At 41.8% G+C, this 24,713-nt stretch overlaps 1 protein-coding gene across 6 annotated transcripts in view; it reads right to left on the minus strand.

Annotated features, from left to right (window-relative positions):
• Positions 1 to 1,625: 1,625 nt before the first annotated feature.
• LOC115207540 (neural cell adhesion molecule L1-like protein) overlaps positions 1,626 to 24,713 on the minus strand; it is a 93,947-nt gene continuing 70,859 nt past the window's right edge. For all 6 annotated transcript variants that reach the window (XM_029774702.1, XM_029774700.1, XM_029774701.1 and 3 more), the window contains 8 exons: positions 23,512 to 23,734; positions 22,691 to 22,806; positions 22,240 to 22,444; positions 21,971 to 22,093; positions 20,069 to 20,248; positions 4,992 to 5,123; positions 4,137 to 4,209; positions 1,626 to 2,857 (listed from right to left, as the gene is read on the minus strand). In XM_029774702.1, the coding sequence (XP_029630562.1) occupies positions 2,650 to 2,857; positions 4,137 to 4,209; positions 4,992 to 5,123; positions 20,069 to 20,248; positions 21,971 to 22,093; positions 22,240 to 22,444; positions 22,691 to 22,806; positions 23,512 to 23,734 (1,260 nt within the window). In that variant the 3' untranslated portion in view covers positions 1,626 to 2,649. The remainder of the gene's footprint in view (positions 2,858 to 4,136; positions 4,210 to 4,991; positions 5,124 to 20,068; positions 20,249 to 21,970; positions 22,094 to 22,239; positions 22,445 to 22,690; positions 22,807 to 23,511; positions 23,735 to 24,713) is intronic.

The following is a 24,713-nucleotide window of genomic DNA, read 5'->3' on the forward strand; positions in this document are numbered from 1 at the left end:
CCAATGTGCTTGAAGAGATATAATGAAACTGAAACAAAGTATAAAAAGTTACATAATGTTCTCAATTATTTCCACAAATTGGCCTCATAATGACAATGCCAGTATATCAGCAAAAACATTAGTCAGTTCCAACATTAAGGATTTAACGTGCTCTCCAAAGAGGTGATAATCACATCTATAGTACAGTTCCTCTGGAGGCTGCAACCTGGATATCTGAAACAACCTAGAACTGGTGACACAGGAAAGGATTTATATTGTGGGAGAGACCATTTTTCCTCTCTACTTAATCCAGCCATTTGTTCCTGTGCTGGGCCTTCTAGGCAAATGTTGACGTTGACCCGAGTTTTATTTATTACTTTCCTGGTGAATTAGATGAAACGATGTGGGAGGGCTTTGTTAGAATATGCTCTCTGGGGCTCTTAAAGGTCCAGCTTGTGCTCCGAGTCATTGGCCTCTCCTCTCCTGCATTCATTCCTCAGTAGCTTCAGCAACACTAGCACAGGGGCTCAGTCTTATTCCTGACAGTCAATTACATTACACTAGAGGTAAGGGAGCACAATGGAGTGGGTTATTCATGGCTAAAAACCTTTTAAAGTATACGGAACATCTGAGGGACCATACTTTTGACTGATATAGCTGTTCCTCAAAAGAAAATTGTCTGTTTCATCAACATTTGCCTGCTGAGTCCTAAAGAACACACGTGGTCATTCACACAGGAGGGAATGTGACTTGTAAAGCTCAGTCAAACAGAAACAGGCCAGTTCATTATGACCTGAGTAACTAGGGCCCTCTCTCTGCTATCTGCCTATCATCTGCTTATCTCATGTGATTATAGCCTTGTTCCTTTCTCCACTGGCTGAGCCCACCCCTTTGATTTCCCATGTTCATCTCCTGATGCACAAGTTGTTTTAAAAAACCTGTTAACAAACTTGGAGACAGAACTTGAAGTGACACCTTTTCAGATACAAATTTCCCCCCCACCAATCTACAGTTATTAGACAGCTAGATGCTTTTATTGTTTTGGGCAGCCCTCCTAACCCTCTGTTAGCTCCCTAAGGTTGACGTTCGTGCCCGCGCAGAAACGTAATTAGCATAATACATAAATCTGTCAGATTAAGCTAGAGATGTTTTTTTTTACATTGGATGTTTCTCAATCCACCGCACCCACCTATGTCGTCTCTATGACCTCCACAAGTGTCAGGAGACTCGTCTGAAGACGCTAGAGCCGATCTGCCAACTTCAGTCTGTAGCATCCGAACCGTTTGTATGGGCTAATAGCAGTAACACCAAAAATCTTTTTTCATCCAAACATTTTTTTATATATATTCTTGATACTTCAAGAGGTCTTAAAATTCTAAATCAAATAGCTAAATGATCCTTGGTATGACCTTCCATATAGCTTAGTATATGGTTTGCAACTTGAACTACTGTCTCCTTGTACTTCTAGTTAGATAGCTAGGAGTGGATTTGCTAATTTCACAATACGGCATGTTGTAATGACATTCCAAAGCTTTCTGCAGAAGCAGAGTTCCTTTCAAACCCCAAAGCATCAATCATGTATATTTATGTTGAAGTATTCTTTCTGTATGCAGTTTAAAGACGGACAGTCAGTCTATAGCCAATGGTAATGAAAAGTTTAACAATTTAATAACATCAAAACATCCACAAACATTCTTAAACATACAATAGCTATATTTGATGTATTTGTACAAAGATGCAATTGAAGGCGATCATCATGGTAACGTTTAGGTTGACTTTCAAACAGGCTTACTATGATTACTTTTTTGGAGTTGAATGGCATTGTCTACAATGACATGCAAGTTGTAATGAGCAAGGCTGTTCTAAGAACATGGGAACAACATTAATGCTTTAATTGGTATTTTGATGAGCTAGAATAGATCAAGTGGTAACTCGGTTGATAATTGTCTGCATGTTATAGCGAGCTGGCACATAAAACCATTGAATCATAACCTCACTGTGGAAACAACAGAAGTACTTTCCTGTTATCAACTGAGAGTTCTCAGAGCCATTGCCTTAGATCTTTTGGCATTTCATGTGATATAACTGAGGCATCCGTTTTGTATTGTTATTTTGTCATGTAACAAACCAGGAAATAAGTTGATGAACAGCCTTTGTACACATATGGAAATCATATTTAATGAATGCATTTCAAATTTCAAATGCCAATATTTGCTGCAACTGAAACAGGCTGACATCATCTGCTCACATACACGTGAGGTTTGCTAAATGATGACTGTGCATGAGAGATCTGGTAGTATAAGAAAAGGATCAATGTGGACTGGAGATTTCTTTTTCTTCCTTTTTACATTTGAATAGATTACAAACAGTTGTTGCATTTGACAAAAAAATGCAAAAAGCCTCAAAGGTTTTCACTGATTTGCAGTAATATAAAACACTCCCACATACAATAATATATACATTTGGAAATTATGCATTCTGTTAGAGTTTGATAAAACAAACAGCTTTATAAAATGAAGATGGCAGTGCAGCTGACAATGACACATTACATTTGACATTGGATTGTGATTGGTACAGATTATGTCATCTACTTCCTTTATGTCCCCTCCCCTCCACCAGTCTAATGAAAGTGTTGTCCTAAGGATGGATGATGGACCGTTTTCCTTGCTCTCACGCTGTGCTCTGATTGGTGGTTCCTTTGACTTCCATGGACACCTTCTTTTCTTTGCGACCTGCGTACTCGCCGATGAAGGAGCCATCTTCGTTGAACTGGATATCCTCATCCCCATAGTCCACCAGGCTGTCCCCACTGTCCTCTGCTTTGATCTGTCCGCTCAGAGAGTGCTGGCTGCCCTTCAGTGGCTTCTCATCATTGTCACTGTGTCACAACATGACGGCACAAAGACAGGGGATTTCAAAACCACCTAATTTCACTCATGGCTTAACTCTATGGGCTTTATTGGTAAGGACAGGGACACAGGCAGGTTTGAACCCAAAGAGCTTAAATGAAGAGCTTCGGTGATTGGCAGCAATGTTTACCTCTGACTGACAGACGGATGAAAAATGATCAGATATGTGGACTAGTAAAGGGCACTCCTGTCAAGTGTACTTAAACCCTACATGTACAGTATATCAATGTATGTGACGATGAATGGGATAATTAAAAGAAGATGGGGTATTGATTTGGCTGTCAGGCTGATGCAGATGTTGACCGTGCACATGCTGCAGTCACAAGGTGCATTGTAACCCTGTCTGTACGGGGACAGATGCTCAGGCTGTAGCTTTCATTGAATTATTCAACAAGAGAGTGATCACATAAAGGGTTCATTGTATAGACTAATGGTTTGGATTGGCATCATGATGCTCCTACATGGGAAATTATGGTGAAGTCAGGTGCTTCAGGGATCTGAGCATTTTTTGATTTTGGAGTAAAAATACAATAAATGTGCTTTCCCGTGGCCGACATTGGGGGCCATATATTTTAGGGACCAGACGCAACACTCTACTTCACAACTTTACTGTGACCACATGATGAAAGATGTCTAGGCTACTTCTGATTCATAACTTCAAGTTAGGTTCTGAGTGTGAGACTACTGATTGGAGTGAAGTGTGGGTCTCTGGGTTGCACTCTGTGAGTGTGTTCTGAATTGGACCAGTGAAAGATTAATGAATTGAGCACAGATTTTACTGCCCCGGAGATGAGCTGCATTCAATTACACAGATTGGTTTTAGCCTCCTGCTGGGTTGTGTTGTGGCCAGGCAGCCTTCCTTCATTGAGTTCCATTCAGAAACAAATAGTAACATCTGAACAATGAGGCTGTTACTGCTAATGACCTGAGCTCTACCACCACACATCTACCTAATAACAATGCACAATAAAGGGTGATACCACATCAACATCATTGATGTGTAAACAACAACGGGGGTATGTTGCTGTTTACCACATCACGTTTAGAATACATGTTACTCAGCCCATCACATGTCTTGAACAGGGATGTCTGTGAAGGTCTGTGTTAAGCTCATGCATGTAGGGTTTTCTTTTTAAATCAGGAGAAATGCAGAGATAGAATTATACAATGTGATACAATTCAAAACAAAGTTAATATATGAGCTGATATCTGAGTTATTGATACAATGGTGATTGGTGGAATGATTACCTGTATTCACAGAAGGTGTCATCATGGATACCCTGGGATTCTAGGTCTGGGTGAAGATCCTCTTTCTCCTTTACTGCTCGGAGAGAAAGATCAATGTTTAGGGTACCTTGAGTACAGTACAACATTCAATAAACAATTTTATACCATGTTAAAGACAAAGTAATGTTCTGCTAAAACGCCTTACAAGTTCTCACACATTCCTGAGTACAACATACTAAGTGTTTGATGTCAGCAACATTTCCAATATGAGTAACAACTGAATCCTAACTACCAGGGAAAGTGCAGGACGTAGTGTTTAATGAATGCAACATAGAACAAAGCCCTGGGATTTAGACTGTCTTTCTGATATGATAGACGATTAGCTGAGCTGAACCTGGCGCTCAATAAGTGTATAAAGATGAAAGGTACTGTAAATGACCCTCTATCCCCCACAGACAGGACTGACATTAAGATCCCCACCGCTGGCATGTGACCATAACATTTACATATCTTTTGTGTATTCTGTGCATTCTATGTTTTGTTATTCAAAATCTGCATATTTCAAATATGCTGTATTTATTTAAATGTTATAAATATAAATGCACATGCTCCCATTAATTTAAGTTCCCATTATACTGTAAATATCAGCATTGAAATATTGAACAGTGGTGTGATGTATATTTCTACTACTAATAATATATCAGCTTAAATATGTCTATAATGGTGTCCAGAGTGATCATTTCTATTTGGTAATAAATACTCTAAATGGGAATATAATTATGCCTAGTGCAGTGATTAGTTAGCATTCATAAGGTGCAATGTGTGTGTGTGTGTGTGTGTGTGTGTGTGTGTGTGTGTTTGCGTCTGAGTACCTACCGGAATATTTCCCTCCTTTATTTCTGTTGACAAAGCAGGCGATTAACACCATGAGTGTGAGGAGAGCCACGACACACATCAGTCCGATGAACCAGCCCTGGGTAGAGATTCCTCCATGGATGCTTGCCAGACCTGAGGAGAGGAGAAGAAACAACAACACTTTGACTTTGACTCTGCCTTTCATGAGGACACTTGATTGAATGTTTACATCGACAAAGTCTATTGGATGCAGAGGCAGCAGGTGACGTTGAAATGGAAATGTACCAATATTAATATTAAACAGCTAATCCCCTTGTCTAATTAATCAACTGAGGAGGCTGTTCTAATGGAATTCCTTTCACCAAGTCACTAAAAATATATAAAAAATCCTATTGACACAGAGAACCATACCTTGAGACATGTTCAAGGACATTGGTGCACCTGCATACTAAATACAACTTCAATTGGTTATGGTGATTATGTGTGTAGGGATTTGATTGGGGGGTGGGAGAGCTTTTTCTTCTTTTCCAATAGCATCCCTGCTCACTTTAGCCCTGGTCCTGATTACATATTAAAAAATACTAGTATTATCAACCCAGTTGTTAGTCATAAGGCGCACAGAGTACACAGTCCCAAGCTCCAGCCCCTCAATCACGTGGAAAGTCTTAGAGGAGTTAACTGCCTCAGAGATATTCCAGTTACCTTTACCTAGGTGCACAATCAGGGAGGGTTAGTACTCATGAGGGGGGAAGGGTTAAAGGGTTATTTACAGAGCGTTTGATGAAATAACACAGGACACAATTTCTAGCATGTAACGGTAGTACTGTATAGAGATGTCTCAGATGTTACCAATACATTCAAAATCACCTTAAAAGTATATCGCTATAAAATATACTGCAAATGGACAGAGAAGTAATGTGCTTACGGTTGTTCATATATGCAACATAAGACTCTGAATCCGTTTGTTCGTTTCCTGGAATTCAACTGATGTTTGCAATGTTGTCACTAACTGAGGAACTAATATTCAACACGGCTGGGACTGACAGACAGATGAGGGAGGAAGAGGGGAGAAATAGCAGAACAGGGTTAGTAAAGGATTAAGGATAGTACAGATCACATTCACACACAAAAAAACATGGATCTAAAGCTGGCCAGGTGTTGATGAAGTCAATCCATTTGCTGATGCACATACAGTGCAGTATATGTAGCCTAACATATGTGTCTCATGCTTAATACTACTGGAGGATATAGAGTGAATGCTTATCAATAACTGGCACATTTCCTGAATCATTTATAATGAAATTGACAAAGGAAAAGGAAAGCCAAGGAAAGCCAGCAAAGCTGAATGGAAATCTGAAGAGAGTATGTATCCATTGAAACGTGCAGACAAAATGAACAATGCAAAACTCTGCTTATTGACTTCGCGTGTTCCTTTTCTTAATACAACTGATTGCTATCGCTTTCAAATCACATAGATTGTGTCACATCCTGACCATGGTAAGCTGTTATTTTCTATGGTAGAGTAGGTCAGGGCGTGACAGGGGGGTTTATTCTATGTGTTCTATTTCTATGTTCTTAGGTTCTAGTTTTTGTATTTCTATGTTGGTTTGTTTGGGATGATCTCCAATTAGAGGCAGCTGGTCCTCGTTGTCTCTAATTGGAGATCATACTTAAGTAGGGGTTTTTCTTCCTGGGTTTTGTGGGTGATTATTTTTTGTGTAGTGTTTGTTTCTCCTCTGCGTCACGGTTTGTTGTTTTGTCATTACAGTTTATTTGTGTATTGCATAGTTTCACAGTGTTAATATGTGAATAAAAATGTGGAACGACACACACGCTGCACCTTGGTCCTCTTCTTCCTACGACAGCCGTGACAGATTGTGCTTCTCTCTACAACAGTATACATTTTGATGGAAATGTTAAATATCAGGGGTGAGCAGAAGTCCCTGTGCCTCACTGCAGCTTAACTCATGTACACAGCGGTGCTGCATACGTTAGACAATAACAGACTAATAAAGTCTCTGAAGACTGACACTCCAGGAAATCAAAGAACCACTGCAGCTGGAGGGAGGGTGAGAATAATGCACCACTTCAAATTGCAAGTTTGAAAAGAAAGGTTGCACAGCTTTAGTACGACCGGTCAACGGCAAACAATCCCCTTCATCTCCCTCAGGCAAACATGCAAATCTTCGACTGTGTCTCCTGCTCAGGTGTTTGCTCAGGTGATAATTCAGAACACAAGGACACCTGTGTCTGGGCTGCCCATCCCTGTGAGCACAAATGACACACCATGGGTAAAGCTGGTGTATGACTCTGTAACTATGGTAATTCCCATCATTTGCTTAGTATGATTATTCTAAGTGACAAAAAAATATCCCAGGGCTTGGCGTGTTTGTCATTGCACTGCTCAGCCTGGTATTAAAGGCTGCAGAAAGCATCTGTTACCACAGCAGGGAGCGCAGCCCTGGCCCTGCCACAACGCCTGCAAAATGGCTCTTCAAAGTCTGAGATTTTTTTTTAAAGCTGAGCCCAGTACACTTAAATATTCTGATCTACAGCTATCAACAGTTTCCACTTATCCACTTATCTCAGTTTCCCCTAAATATCACCCTCTCTGTAAGAGCTCACACCTCCTGCTCCTCCTCCTCACTCGGCCTGACTAGGCCTACATTTCCTCCAGCTCAAATGTTGCTACTGTATGGACATTTGCTTGTCCAACAGCACTACAGTTGTTTACTCAGTTGAAGGTTAAATGGAAATGTCAGGTGACTGTTTGGTCAATATTCTGCCGTGTAAAGGAGGACTGGGGCCCAACAAATCAATTAGACATATTTGTCCTGTTTGAACTACACTCACACCTTCAGGTATGGAATATATTATTTATTTAACTAGGCAAGTCAGTTAAGAACAAATTCTTATTTACAATGACTGCCTAGGAACAGCTCAGGGATTCAAACTAGCAACCTTTCAGTTACTGGCCCAATGCTCCAACCACTAGGCTACCTGCCGCCCCTTAAAAAACAGGACTGTCTCTTGATGAGTTTGTTGAGATGTTTGTGGGACTTTAACTCAACATCAATGCTTAAGCTAGTTTTTATTGATTTGAAGTTAAGCACAAAATAGAGGAGAGTATTTTTATCATATGGTATCAGTAGAGTTTAGTGTGTTCACCACCGGTGGCTGTTGGCACCTTAATTGGGGAGGACGGGCTCATAGTAATGGTAGGAATGGAATAATTGAATGGTATGGTTTCCATGTGCTTGATGCCATTCCATTCACTCCATTCCATCATTTATTATGAGCCATCATCCCCTCACCAGCCTCCTGTGGTTTTCACCTATGGCTATCATTGCCATATTGAACACAATTGGTTGTATGAATACCTATGTTGGAACGGGTGAACTTGGCTGTGAGGGGGAGGCAGACTGGCCTGAAAAGGAAGACACTTGGAGATTATTGGAAATGTTTTGAGTCGGGGAGCGGGAGCTACTGCCTACTGACTAATACAATTGTTAGTACGCTACAACTATGGGCATAGTGGACTGATATTAATTTATAGTCTACAGATATCTCATATAACAACTAGTCTGGGTGGTTACTACTACAGAGTAAATTAAATAAAATCAAGCTTTATTTATACCGCACATTTCAGACAAGGAAGGCAATGCAATGTATTTCACAGGAAAAAATGAATACAAAACAATAGAAACAAAGCTGAAATATTTACTACACAACAAACAAAAGAATGACAAAAACTGAATGACTAAAAAGCACTCTAAGGAAAAACAAACGTATGTGTTTTAAGATATATTTTAATGATGTAGCATTCTGATAGTGTCTAGAACTCACGAACAAAACGTCGCTGTTTGGATATAACGATGGATTATTTGGGACCAAACCTACATTTGTTATTGAAGTAAAAGTCCTGGCAGTGTATTCTGACGAAGAACAGGAAAGGTAAGAACATTTTTCTTATAGGAAATGTGATTTTGGTGAAGGCTGAACTGGGTGGGTGTCTAAATAGCTAGCCCGTGATGCCGGCCTATGTACTTAGAATCGCGCCACTGGATTGAAGTGGCTGTTACGTAGGTGGGACGAATTCGTCCCACATGCGCCAGAGAGGTTAAAAGCATGTCTGACTTATTGGGGTGCGCAATCGTGGCTTGAGCAATGAATACCATCAAACAACTAGCAAATAAGGTCTAACGTGTGGTTAGAGGTGATCATTGATAATGATTTATACTACAGGAAGGGACTTTTTCTCTGATGAAACAAGACGTCATCATTTGAACTTTTATTGACACTACAATATACAGCATATTGTCACGTCCTGACCAGCAGATGGAGCTGTTGTAGTAGTTTGGGGGTCAGGACGTGGCAGTCTTGTGTGTGTGTTTGATTGTTCTGTGTGTCTTGTGACTCCTGATCAGGAACAGCTGGGGATCGTTGTTCCTGATTGGGAGTCATATATGTAGGAGTATGTTTGTCACTGGGGTTTGTGGGTGGTTGTTTTGCACTGCGTTTTCTAGCCTGCAAACTGTTGCTGCTGTCGTGTTTATTGTTTCCTGTGGATGCTTTACTCCTTTTGTTGGGTAATTAAAGATGAGTATTCACATATCTGCTGCGCCTTGGTCCATTTATGAAGACAGCCGTTACAGAACCACCCACCTCACCAGGACCAAGCAGCAGAGGAACGAGGAGGAAGGATGGACGTGGGCAGAGCTAAGGAGGAGCGTTTCCAGGGCGATGGAAGAGTTGAGGAAACTCGAGAGGCCGCCCCAAGATTTTTTTTGGGGGGGGCACAACGGCGGTTTTGCGGTGCAAGAATGGAGCCCCAGGCCAGCTCCCCGCACTATCATGGAGGTACGTGTTCCCAGTCTGGTACGTCCAATACCAGCCCCACGCATCAAGAGTCTAGCGTGTCAGCCCAGCCTCGCCAGTCAACAGTCACCAGAGCTGCCCGCCAGTCAACAGTCACCAGAGCTGCCCGCCAGTCAACAGTCACCAGAGCTGCCCGCCAGTCAACAGTCACCAGAGCTGCCCGCCAGTCAACAGTCACCAGAGCTGCCTGCCAGTCAACAGTCACCAGAGCTGCCCTGAACTGCCGGAGTGGCCAGACTGCCCTGAACTGCCGGAGTGGCCAGACTGCCCTGAACTGCCGGAGTGGCCAGACTGCCCTGAACTGCCGGAGCGGCCAGACTGCCCTGAACTGCCGGAGCGGCCAGACTGCCCTGAACTGCCGGAGCGGCCAGACTGCCCTGAACTGCCGGAGCGGCCAGACTGCCCTGAACTGCCGGAGCGGCCAGACTGCCCAGACTGTCCCGAGCGGCCAGACTGCCCAGACTGTCCCGAGCGGCCAGACTGCCCAGACTGTCCCGAGCGGCCAGACTGCCCAGACTGTCCCGAGCTGCCAAACTGCCCAGACTGTCCCGAGCTGCCAGACTGCCCAGACTGTCCCGAGCTGCCAGACTGCCCAGACTGTCCCGAGCTGCCAGACTGCCCAGACTGTCCCGAGCTGCCAGACTGCCCAGACTGTCCCGAGCTGCCAGACTGCCCAGACTGTCCCGAGCTGCCAGACTGTCCCGAGCTGCCAGACTGCCCAGACTGTCCCGAGCTGCCAGACTGCCCAGACTGTCCCGAGCTGCCAGACTGCCCAGACTGTCCCGAGCTGCCAGACTGTCCCGAGCTGCCAGACTGCCCCGACTGTCCCGAGCTGCCAGACTGCCCAGACTGTCCCGAGCTGCCAGACTGCCCAGACTGTCCCGAGCTGCCAGACTGCCCAGACTGTCCCGAGCTGCCAGACCGCCCCGACAGCCTGGAACGGCCAGAACCGGAGCCACCTCCAGAGATAGGTGGGTTGGGGAGGGGGGGTGTAGCACAGTGCCGTCGGTGACGGCAGCCACCCTCCCTTCCCTCCCTTATTGTTTAAGGGTTAGTGTTTATGGGTTTTGTTGGGGATTTTGTTTGTTGGTGTTATTTTTTTTGTTAGGTGCATTCCGGGGTCTGCACCTTGAGGGGGGTACTGTCACGTCCTGACCAGCAGATGGAGCTGTTGTAGTAGTTTGGGGGTCAGGACGTGGCAGTCTTGTGTGTGTTTGATTGTTCTGTGTGTCTTGTGACTCCTGATCAGGAACAGCTGGGGATCGTTGTTCCTGATTGGGAGTCATATATGTAGGAGTATGTTTGTCACTGGGGTTTGTGGGTGGTTGCTTTGCACTGCGTTTTCTAGCCTGCAAACTGTTGCTGCTGTCGTGTTTATTGTTTCCTGTGGATGCTTTACTCCTTTTGTTGGGTAATTAAAGATGAGTATTCACATACCTGCTGCGCCTTGGTCCATTTATGAAGACAGCCGTTACACATATGCACGTCTGACAGCCTTCCTGTATGCTGTACCTAAAGCTTAATTTGATCCCTCTGTTTGTAATACGTGTGGCATTGAGCCTGATGTTGTTGGAACAAAAGTCAATATTAATTTACAGATTCACTAATGAGACTGGATTCATATGAATTTATAAACGGGATCCTCATTACCATTGTTACTGCAGAGAAAACCACAAACTGCAGAGTCTGTATTGGTCTACTAATGAACGGAGGCATCAGAGTGCTCAGTGCTGATGGCAAGGGCACGCAACAGAGAAGGGCAATTATTCACAGATGAGGGGAGTATCTGCATCATCTTAGTTCCTTATTTGTGTGAAATATTATGTGTCTTAATGGTTGCTGACATCAGACTTGTTTTCTAAACGCCTGCTTGACCTAGTCAACCATGCAGGCAACTGGGCTGCTGTCTCCAAGATTCACCTCCCACCTGTATATCAGCCCTTTATCCACATTTATGCACTCACAGCTAGTCTATGTTAAAGAAACAGCGAACAGTATAGCTTATAGAAATCATACTAACAGGTATATCAGAAGAATAGTCTTTGTCAGAAATGGAATGCGAGAGCTACAGTACTACTCAAGTATCCACCAAGGATATGATACAAATAATTAATGGGTGACTCATGCAGAAATAAATCAATGTAGTTATTTCGCAGAGAATTTACCTGCAGGCATGATTTACATCAGTGTTAGACTACAGAAGTTGCTTTGTACTGCACATAAACAGAAATCTACATACTGACAGTGGATATCGCTGTGGAAGCTGGTGAGGAGACGGAAAATAAAAAAGGAAAGCATTGCCAAGCAGATACATGTATGGAAAGTGGTTTTAGCTTCCACACCACACAGTGAATGTATCATTAAGAAGATGGATACCCACCTGACGGGCATACATTATTATCAATTGCATAAGTTAAAAGCCTTACGTACTTCAGCATAGCACAGCAAGAACATGTACTGACACCAACTACAATATAAGCATGACAAAGATGCAAAATGTTTCCCTACATAAATGTGATGGGAGATCCAATCATGTAAATGAAGTAGATTACAACTCTGGGCCATCTCCGTCTCCTGAGTTTACAGGGTATATATTCAAAACAATATTACATTACATTAGTCACTTTACCCCTATCTATACTGTATGTCCAGAATGTATTCACAGCCCTTGACATTTTCCACATTTTGTTGTGTTACATCCTGAATTTAAAAGGCATTAAAAATAACATTTTGTTACTGGCCTATACACCATACCCCATAACGTAAAAGTGGAAATACGTTTTTCTAAATGTTCAAAATGAATAAAAAATTAAATGCTGAAATGTCTTGAGTCAATAAGTATTCAAGAACCCCTTTATTATGCAAGCCTAAATAAGTTCAGGAGTAAAAATTTGCTTAACAAGTCAAATAATAAGGATGCTTTTGGGATAAGGGGCAGTATTTTCACGTCCGGATAAAAAACGTACCCGATTTAATCTGGTTACTACTCCTGCTCAGAAACTAGAATATGCACATAATTAGTAGATTTGGATAGAAAACACTCTACAGTTTCTAAAACTGTTTGAATGGTGTCTGTGAGTATAACAGAACTCATATGGCAGGCCAAAACCTGAGAAGATTCCATACAGGAATGCCCTGTCTGACAATTTGTTCTCCTTCTAGGGCATCTCTATCAAAAATACAGCATCTCTATCAAAAATAAAGCGGAATGACGTCTCTGCAGTCTCTGGGCGAAAAAAAGCAGGAGTTTTTGTGAGTGGTCAGGCAGGGGACAATGACACTGGAGTGCGCGTGCACGAGACGAGTCCATGTTTTTCTTTCAGTCTATGAATGAATATAACGTCGCCCGGTTGGAATATTATCGCTATTTTATGAAAAAAATAGCATAAAATTGATTTTAAACAGCGTTTGACATGCTTCGAAGTACGGTAATGGAATATTTTGACATTTTTTGTAAAGAAATGCGCCCGCGTGTGACCCTTCGGATACTGACCTGAACGCACGAACAAAACTGAGCTATTTGGATATAACTATGGATTATTTCGAACCAAAACAACATTTGTTGTTGAAGTAGAAGTCCTGGGAGTGCATTCTGATGAAGAATAGCAAAGGTAATCCAATTAGTAAATCTGAGTTTGGTGAGCACCAAACTTGGTGGGTGTCAAATTAGCTAGCCTGTGATGGCCGAGCTATCTACTCAGAATATTGCAAAATGTGCTTTCGCCGAAAAGCTATTTTAAAATCTGACACCGCGACTGCATAAAGGAGTTCTGTATATATAATTCTTAAAATAATTGTTATGTTTTTTGTAAACATTTATCGTGAGTAATTTAGTAAATCCACCGGAAGTTTGCGGTGGGTATGCTAGTTCTGAACATCACATGTTAATGTAAAAAGCAGTTTTTTGATATAAATATGAACTTGATTGAACAAAACATGCATGTATTGTATAACATAATGTCCTAGGAGTGTCATCTGATGAAGATCATCAAAGGTTAGTGCTGCATTTAGCTGTGGTTTTGGTTTTTGTGACATATATGCTTGCTTTGAAAATGGCGGTATGATTTATTTTTGGCAGGGTACTATCCTTACATAATCTAATCTTTTGCTTTCGCTGTAAAGCCTTTTTGAAATCGGACAATGTGGTTAGATTAACGAGAGTCTTTAAAATGGTGTAAAATAGTCATATGTTTGAGAAATTGAAGTTATAGCATTTTTAAGGTATTTGTATTTCGCGCCACTCTCTACCATTGGATATTGGTGAGGCGTTCCGCTAGCGGAACGTCTGTCCCAAAAGCAGACATTGAATATCCCTTTGAGCATGGTGAAGTTATTAATTACAATTTGGATGGTTTATCAATACACCCAGTCACCACAAAGATACAGACGTCCTTCCTAACTTAGTAGCCCGAAAGGAAGAAAAACACCCTCAGGGATTTCACTATGAGGCCAATCGCAACTTTGGAGCAGTTACAGAGTTTAATGTCTGTGATAGGAGAAAACTGAGGATGGATCAACGACAATTTAGTTACTCCACAATAATAACCTAATTGACAGAGTGAAAAGAAGGATGCCTGAATACAAAATGTTCATTTTGGGGCAAATTCAATACAAAACATTACTGAGTACTAGGGTTGAATGGCGGGAACCCGGGTATAGAGATTTTCCCTCCAAAAACCACTCTCTTTTCCCGGGATAACCGAGGAACCGGTAAAATATTATAAATGGTTTATATGAACAGCATGGGTTGAAATGGAACTATTAAATGATGTGCAAAGTCTAAATCTGGCTTCTCTGCAGACTCTGCATGATTTATCAACGCTCAGGGTGGGGACAGACAGCCCATGTCAGTATGGAGTGCAATTCACAATGCGTGTAGACCTATCATCTCATCATGGTAACTTTTTTTCTTGTGACAGGTAGGCCTACATTTGCTCCAGCATAGCCCATACTACAGTAATATAAAGACCGTATGCACTTACTGACCGAATGTAATTTACTGTACCCATAATCATCTGGCTTTAGGGGGTCACCTTGTTTTTTAATTGTTCATGTCACATCTGCTCCTGCCACACCCCCTAGTGGACATCCGGTGTCTCCTTGACCTGCAGCCACTTCTCCAGTACTTCTCCACTTCTCTCTCCCTCCCTTTCTGTTTGTTTGTGATTGTGTGGTTGGAGACAGGTGTGCTGGAGCCAGAGCGGATCCTCACCAGCTGCAATCCGTTCCATAATCAAGATCTCTACAAATACTCAGTCCTGCCACTTCCACTCTGCCAGATCGTAATCTCTGCTCAGTCAGTTTATGATTCTAGCTATTTATGATTATTCAAGACCCTGTTTCCCTGCCTGATGCTGTTTATCCTCTCACTGCAGTTTTGCAGCTCTGACTCTGGCTCCTGTCTCCTGTTCCACATCTCACCACCCTGCTACCCTGTTCTGGATTCACCACACCATCACTCCATTGGATTCCTCTCCGGACCTGTTTACCCTGTTCCAACCCAGCTCACTCCAACCTCAGCCTCCACATCTAGTTTCCTACCACTCATCCGAGCTTCCCTCCATATCTCCCTGTGTTACAATAAATACCTTGGTTCATTCATCCCTGTTTCTTGGTCTGAGTCTGCTCTTGGGTTCCCCTGTGCTGCTCCGCCTAACAGTAAAGTTTTGTCATTTTTTAATTTGCAGCTGCAGAATTTTATAATAGCCTATCACTTGAATATCATTGTTTTAAATCAGTGCACATGTGAGCACTCTCTCACAGTCTTCCTCTCTCTCCATTAACACCATTCAAATGGCATCCAAAATATATCAATCTAGAACAGGATTGTCTATAGCCTATATATAGATGTCCTAGCCTACCTCTTTCAGGTAATAAATTCTTTGCAGTATTAGCCTTATATTTAGCTAATTTATGATGGATCATGCATTATAAGCTTCTAACGTATAGCCTCTGTCTCTTGCACAATACCCAAGCACCTTAAACTGTCTGGGCTAGGGGGCAGTATTTTCACGGCCGGATGAAAAACATACCCAATTTAAACAGGTTACTACTCTGGCCCAGAAACGAGAATATGCATATTATTAGTAGATTTGGATAGAAAACACGTTGAAGTTTCTAAAACTGTTTGAATGGTGTCTGTGAGTATAACAGAACTCATATGGCAGGCAAAAACCTGAGAAAATTCCAAGCAGGAAGTGGAAAGTCTGAGAATTGTAATTCTTCTTTTGATTCTCTATCGAAGCTACAGTGTCTGTGGGGTGACGTTGCACTTCCTAAGGCTTCCATTGGCTGTCTAAAACCTTCAGAAAGTGGTTTGAGCATTTTCCTGTCACTGGGCAGATAATAGGAGCTCAGTTACTGAGTGGTCGGCCTGGCAACAAAGGGATTGGATATGCTAGGTCCCGCGAGCGCAACCCTCCTTCTTTTTCTTCTTGAATGAATATGCTATTGTCCAGTTGGAATATTATCGCAATTTTACGTAAAAAATACAATAAAGAATGATTTTAAACAGCGTTTGACATGCTTCTAAGTACGGTAATGGAACATTTTGACTTTTCGTCTCTCGTTCCACACTCGCGCGTTATACCTTTGGATAAGTGATCTGTACGCATGAACAAAACGGAGGTATTTGTACATAAATATGGATTATTTCTTACAAAAACAACATTTCTTGTGGAAGTAGCAGTCCTGGGAGTGCATTCTGACGAAGATCAACAAAGGTAAGAGAATATTTCTAATACGAACTTGGCGGGTGTCTGAATAGCGCACCGTGATGGCTGAGCTATGTACTCAGAATATTGAAAAATGTGCTTTCTCCGTAAAGCTATTTTAAAATCTGACACAGCGGTTGCATCCAGGGGTAGTTTATCTATAATTCTTAAAATAATTGTTATATATTTTGTCAACGTTTATGATGAGTATTTTTGTAAATTGATGTCCACATTCACCGGACGTTTTGGTGGGAATACATTTTCTGAACATCACACGCCAATGTAAAATGCTGTTTTTGGATATAAATATGAACTTTATCGAACAAAACATACATGTATTGTGTAACATAATGTCCTAGGAGTGTCATCTGATGAAGATCGTCAAAGGTTAGTGCTTCATTTAGCTGTGTTTTGGGTTTTATTGACACATGTCCTTGCTTAGAAAATGGCTGTGTGATTATTTTTGTCTATGTACTCTCTTAACATAATCTAATGTTTTGCTTTCGCTGTAAAGCCTTTTTGAAATTGGACAATGTGGTTAGATTATTATTTTTTGGGCTTGGGCTCATTAAATGTTGTTAATGTATTTAGGTAGCAACAGGTTTGAATTTTCATGCTGATCAAAGCTCTAATCAAATCCAGACATATTTATTTGCTTTATAATGCTTTTGAATGACACTTCCGGTTTGGCGGGGACATTTGTAAAATACCAGGAAAATATTCAACCCTACTGAGTACTACTCTCCATATTTTAAAGCATAGTGGTGGCTGCATCATGTTATGGGTATGCTTCTAATGGTTAAGGACTGGGGAGTTTTTCAGGATAAAAAAATAAATAGAATGGAGCTAATCACAGGCAAGATCCTAGAGGAAAACCTGGTTCAGTCTGCTTTTCAGCAGACACTGGGAGATTAATTCATCTTTCAGCAGGACATTAACCTAAAACACAAGGCCAAATCTACACTGGAGATCCTCACCAAGCAGACAGTTAATGTTCCTGACTGCCCAAGTTACAGTCTTGACTTAAATCTACTAAAAAGCTATGGCAAGACCTGAAAATGGTTGTCTAGCAATAAAATGTAGAATAAGTCAAGGGGTATGAATACTTTCTGAAGGCAGTGCATCTACCTCAAACCCCTGCACATTGACTCGGTACTGGGACCCCATGTATATAGCCAAGTTATCGTTACTTCATTGTGTATTTAATTTTTTTTACATTTCAGTCATTTAGCAGACGCTCTTATCCAGAGCGACATACAGTAATGAATGCATACATTTCATTTCATGCATTTTTGTTGTACTGGCCCCCCATGGGAATCGAACCCACAACCCTGCCGTTGCATACACCATGCTCTACCAACTGAGCCACAGGGAAGGCTAATTACTCCTTGTGTTATTATTCTCTCTGCAATGTTGGGAAGGGCCCGTAAGTTAGCATTTCACTATTAGTCTACACCTGTTATTTACAAAGCACATGACAAATAAAATATGATTTGATTTGACATTACTCCCACACACGGAGAAAGCATATTTATTTTGATTTCATACCATAATGGTGTTTTGTTTAGTAAATCAATCTAAACATGCATCCTTGCATTTAATTAATCCCAGAAGCCTGCTTACTGTGTTTGATTGAAAAGGATGCTATGTTTTGTTAACCATTTTATATCAATTTACAAGCTCTTACTATTAGAGAGTACCCAAATCAATTATTACTATTGTTAGACAGAGGCTATGTGTGATGTGGCACCACAGTGCAGACCCTCCATTACACATTCAAGTGCACTTGCTTATTTTCATTAGATTCTAATCATCTTTGACTGGTGTCACCCCCTTATCTCCACTCCCAAAGACTCAGTTGAATTGAGCTTGGCCTGGTTCCGACAGAGTACATCTACCACTCCACTGAAGTAGAACTGACATAGAATTCACAAGATGAAAATGTTGTGTCATATGCATGAGCCAAACATTGCAATGGCAATCTACTTACCTTACCAATTCCTATATAATTATACAATACGATACAGAAAATGTGCATTTTCCCTTGCTGTAGGCAATTCTCTTTTCCAGCCGTTTTTTCATAGCTCGCTTTCTCCTTCAAATCAATAAGCATTTGCTCTTTTATGACAATGATGAATGAAACCCCTTCTCACACCCTTATGATATTGTTTACCCACAAACATTACTTAGATGGAGATATGAAAAGCCTGGCAGTTGGAGCCAATATCATATTCCCTGAAATTCAATGAGCTAATACATTACTGAAATGGCTTGGTCATCTACAGTGTACAGGCTTGGTCATTTACAGTGTACAGGCTTGGTCCTTTACAGAGTACAGGCTTGGTCATTTACGGTGTACAGGCTTGGTCATTGACAGTGTACAGGCTTGGTCATTTACAGTGTACAGGCTTGGTCATTTACAGAGTACAGGCTTGGTCATTTACGGTGTACAGGCTTGGTCATTTACAGTGTACAGGCTTGGTCATTTACGGTGTACAGGCTTGGTCATTTACAGTGTACAGGCTTGGTCATTTACGGTGTACAGGCTTGGTCATTTACAGAGTACAGGCTTGGTCATTTACGGTGTACAGGCTTGGTCATTTACGGTGTACAGGCTTGGTCATTTAAAGTGTACAGGCTTGGTCATTTACGGTGTACAGGCTTGGTCATTTACAGAGTACAGGCTTGGTCATTTACGGTGTACAGGCTTGGTCATTTACATAGTACAGGCTTGGTCATTTACGGTGTACAGGCTTGGTCATTTAAAGTGTACAGGCTTGGTCATTTACGGTGTACAGGCTTGGTCATTTACGGTGTACAGGCTTGGTCATTTACGGTGTACAGGCTTGGTCATTTACATAGTACAGGCTTGGTCATTTACGGTGTACAGGCTTGGTCATTTAAAGAGTACAGGCTTGGTCATTTACGGTGTACAGGCTTGGTCATTTACGGTGTACAGGCTTGGTCATTTACATAGTACAGGCTTGGTCATTTACGGTGTACAGGCTTGGTCATTTACATAGTACAGGCTTGGTCATTTACGGTGTACAGGCTTGGTCATTTAAAGAGTACAGGCTTGGTCATTTACGGTGTACAGGCTTGGTCATTTACATAGTACAGGCTTGGTCATTTACGGTGTACAGGCTTGGTCATTTACATAGTACAGGCTTGGTCATTTACGGTGTACAGGCTTGGTCATTTAAAGAGTACAGGCTTGGTCATTTACGGTGTACAGGCTTGGTCATTTACATAGTACAGGCTTGGTCATTTACGGTGTACAGGCTTGGTCATTTACGGTGTACAGGCTTGGTCATTTACATAGTACAGGCTTGGTCATTTACGGTGTACAGGCTTGGTCATTTAAAGAGTACTGTACATCATCCCTCTAATACAAAGTCCTGCTACCACGTCTCGCTATTTCCCCCAACAATAAACCCATAACCCCCTTCCATTCTCAAAGGATTTCCTCCAGTATCCCCCTGCCACACCTCGGCCTGTGTGACTTACGTGCTTCAGGCGTGGTGGTGCTCTCCTTGCTGACCCGGGGCCCACAGCCCACCCTGGTGCAGGGGCGCAGGTAGAACTTGTATCTGCTGATGGCCTCCAGGTTCTGTAGGACCCACGTGGTGGTGTCAGGGTTGCTGATGTCCACAGTCTGCAGGACACCCACCTCCTCTGTGTCGTTGACTAAACACACAAAGAGACTCGATTAAATGTGTCTTCATGTATTAATGGACACAAAGGATCTCTCTGATGCAGAAGGACAAAATAAGCATTTGATTGATCATTTGAAAAGGACACTCATAATATGTTGTGGGTTTGGTAGATATATGACCACATTGTGTGAGCATGTAATCATGGTTTGCATGTTTCATCACAATGTTGTTTTGAATGTTTGTTTTGGACTGATGGCCAACTGAGCATTCTAATCAATGTATTGTCAATGAGCGCTGATGAAGATTGAATCAAAAGTGCATTAGAGTGGCTTAGAAATACAATGCCATTCAAAAGGATGCAAACAATTACAAGGAAAACCTTTTTAATCATTTTGATGTTACCAGATTGACTTTAGATGCAGTATAACGTTAGCTAGTTAGCTAAGACTGAGGGGAGGACAGCGGATTTTAGCTAGCTACTGTTAGCATTGCTAGCTATTCTTGACAAACTTTGCTAGCTAATGACAACATTTCCATCTGTTTAAAGTGAATTTGATGACATGATAATGCTGGCAAAGTTGTTTCCTACTGAACATTTGACTACTTTAGCAATGTCATCGTATTTCCACGCACTATAGTGTAATTTAGACTAAACAGTCGTTAGCCTCCGTCCAGAATGGCTGGGCTTATCATGACTTTAGGACACCACTATTCACAACAACGGCATGACATGTTAGTTGGTTCTTCCTTCCCTAGAGATGGAACCGGCCATTAATGTAACAGTGTAGGTCCTGTGAAACCTGTGAAATATTAAGTTAGCAAATAACCTCTAAGAAGCTTCCTCTGGTGCATTATCTTTACCATTAACATCACTTCCTTCAATGGTACTTCAAAAACCCCTCACTTCAAAAGAGTCCATCAGCTTTATCATGATGCACAATGAAAACGTCCCTTCTTCTGAAATACAACATGACACTTTTGACCCTCTTGTGCAGCGGAAAAATCAAAAACCATTAGGGAGAGCTACTTTGCAAAGCTGTCTTTGAAACGTTGTAATCAGCCTCATCATCGTTATTGTTTCAGGCCAGGGAGGGACACACACATGCACATTATTGTTGTCCTGTGACTGTTTCATCTGGACCGTTGGTTGTGACGAAGTCCCCGGTGGACAGGATGGGGTCAGTAACCAAGACCTTAAAAGGCTGTGACACGCTGGCCTTGGTCAGCACTGCTGGTGCCAGATCACAACACACCACACAGGCCACACCCTGACCAGATACTGACCCCTCTCTCACCAAGGGGGTCATTCTGGGTTATACTATCAATAAGTCACACTGGATATCCACTTCCATGCTTTCTGATGCCATCCAATAACAGACGTTTAACATTTAGCTGTATTCCACTCTCATTCTTTTCTCCTTGAGGGTATTTTCCATCTGAGTTTTTGTTCTCCATTTGATCATATTCTCATGCAACCACTTGTGAGATTTAAACCTGTGGATCTTCACGATCAAAGCTCTGCATGTATTATCTCACATTTCTATAATAAGACAAACATTTCACATCAGCTGTAGGAGCTAAACTAGAGACTATCATTAACAAAGCATTAAAAAATGCACTGTAGCGCCACTCATAAGCACAGCAATATATCATAGTGGTAAGATCAAGGAGTTGCTAGATATATTGAATGAAGGGAGCCTGGTGCATGTCAGAGACTGCAGTTTAACAGGGAAGAGGAAGGATTTGTACATACTCAGCTGATACTCTAGCAGATATCCTGTAAGGACTCCGTTGGCCTCCAGAGGAGGTGCCCAGGTGAGAGTGACAGTGTGCTTCTGAACGTCTGTGACCCTGAAAACTGGGTTTTTCTCTGGAACTGGGAAACAAACAAATATACAAGTAGTAAAAAGTATTAATGCGTAACACATTAAGCTTGTGTCCAGAGAGTTTATTTTCTTCTTCAGTTGCACAGTAGTGAATTAATATGTTCCATGGCACCACCCATCTCCCCTCCTGTCTTACCTCCCTCTGGGGTTTTGAAGTTGACGGCGTGGCTACCTGGCCCATTGCCTCGCCTGTTGAAGATCATGACGATGAGGCTGTACTCAGAGAAGGGCGTGAGCCCTGGTACCATGGCATGGTTCCGGTCCCCCGGGTATGTCAGAGTGTGTTTGTCCCCGTGAGTCTTCTTTGAGTCCAGCAGACTACGCAGCCGCCACCAGTTTATCTGACACCGCCATGACAGAAGGACACACAGTGTTATGAATCTAACAGATCGAATGTGAGAAAAGGACAATAAATCATGAATGGGGAAGGCTAGAGTCTGGGTTCTAGTATTTTGCGCTAGTGGCCTGTGTAAGGTAACAGTGCGCTGCCAGCGTTAGTGGGGTGAGATGTCCAGGAGATCCAGCGAGGTCAGGGTCTCTCCCTTTAAACTGTGTCTGAAAGTTTCAGGGCTGTTTTAAAGAATTACCCTGTAGCCTCCCAGATGTCCATGCAGCTTGTCCTTGTGAACACGTGTCCAGCTGACCTTGACCAGCGAGTTGTTCATCACCTCCACCGCTACATCATCAGGAGCCGCAGAGGGGACTGCAGGGCCAAACACATTCCACATCACAGTCCATTCAGCCCATATGTCACACTAAGTACTGTAAAGATCAACCCAACTTGAAATATAAGCTCAGCTTTATGGTGAATGATCCACCATAATATATGTTTAGTATTGGCTGGGTTGAGTATTTAGATGCTTCAAAGATATGCTTCTGTAAAATATGAATCTATAGATCAGTGACTGCATCTAACTAATGTGATATACCACTTTCACAAGGTAGGAACTAGTGTGGGGCTCACTGCTATTGCCTAAGCGATGATACCAGACAGTATGACAACAAAGTATTACGAAACCTCTAAAGGAAGACAAAACATTCTTAACAAGGTTGAGGTGCTTTTTTTATCTATAACATTGTATTTGACCACCTGAGGTAACGTCCTGAGGGCAAGTCCAAAAGAAAACTAAAGATGAAGATGGAAATATAAATAAATACAAACCAGCATGGAATTAAGTGGTTTATGACTTCTAAAATAGAGTTTTAGCTCAATAAAGCTACTACATGCATATCACACATTTCATCAGCTACTTCGGCCTTTTCAGAGAAAGGAGTCTATATTTTAAGGACTGTAGCCTACCATACACACAGCTGAATGGTACATACTGTACCGTATTGTCCTTGTACATTTCAATAGTATAATTAATGTGAAATAAACATAGAAACTCTCTGTGTTTAAGTCACTCACAGTCTTCTCCAGAGTAGCCCATCACCACTTTGGGTTCAGGTCCCCATCCCTGGTGGTTCCTTGCCTGGATCCTGACCTCATATGGCACAAACGTGGGAGTGTCCTTCACCACAAAGGAGTGTCTCTTCACCACATGCTCCTGCCAGTCCTCCTCCACATGCTGTCTCTTATAACTCACCTTATATTCAAGGCCTGGCCCATTGTGTTCAATGGGGGACAATGGCTGCAAGAGCGGGGAAGGTAAGAATAACAGTAACACACAGATTATTACCATTTTATAGGAACTTCAACAATTAAGCAAGGATCTCTTTATATGTCTTTCTTCATCTAGGCTATTGCAGGATTATAATGACAAGCCCATACACTTGGATCCTAATCAGGCTTTGATAATATAAAATCAGTAAAATAATTAGACATTTGGCTGGGTGCTGGGTCCAGGCAGCTCTGAGCCATCCCTCTGATATAAAGAGCAGGCTTCACAGATTATAGAGAGATCTAGTGCTTTCCTCACAATTGCCTGACCATGATGGGAAATAGAATAAGACACTATTATCCACAAAAGTAAATCATTAACAATGAGAGAGCTCATCAATTCAGAAGCTACATTACTCTGCAGGAACAGGAAGATAATAAGTGGGGGTGAGATTAATCTTTTTACAATAAAGCTGAATTTATTACTGTACATGTAAGAAATCTCCTCTCCTCTCTTTTCACTTTCTAATAAAAGCACCATAATGAGCAGCTTTGATAGCAATCCAATTCACCATCAAAAATAGCTCTTCCAAAGTTATAAATCAACAATATGAAATATCAACAGGAGGGATATTTGATTTCTGAGGGATTCTTATTTATAATTGCATGTACACTCTTAGAAAAAGGGTTCCAAAAGGGTTCTTCAGCTGTCCCTATAAGTATAGGAGAACCCTTTGTGGTTCCAGGTAGAACTCTTTTGGGTTCCATGTAGTGTGTCTAACATGGAACTCAAAAGGGTTCTACTTGGAACAAAAACGGTTTTACTTGGAAAAAATAGTTCTTCAAAGGGTTCTTCTATGGTGACAGCTGAAGAACCCTTTTAGGTTCTAGATAGCACCTTTTTTTCTAAGAGTGTACACTATGAAGAGAGTTTTTGATTTCCACAAAAATGTAACTCCTGTGAAATATTCAGTATTCAGAGAGGTGCATACGTATTCAGGGAAGGTACA

The sequence above is a fragment of the Salmo trutta genome, chromosome 14, assembly GCF_901001165.1.
Source record: "Salmo trutta chromosome 14, fSalTru1.1, whole genome shotgun sequence".
NCBI classification, from domain to species: Eukaryota; Metazoa; Chordata; class Actinopteri; order Salmoniformes; family Salmonidae; genus Salmo; species Salmo trutta.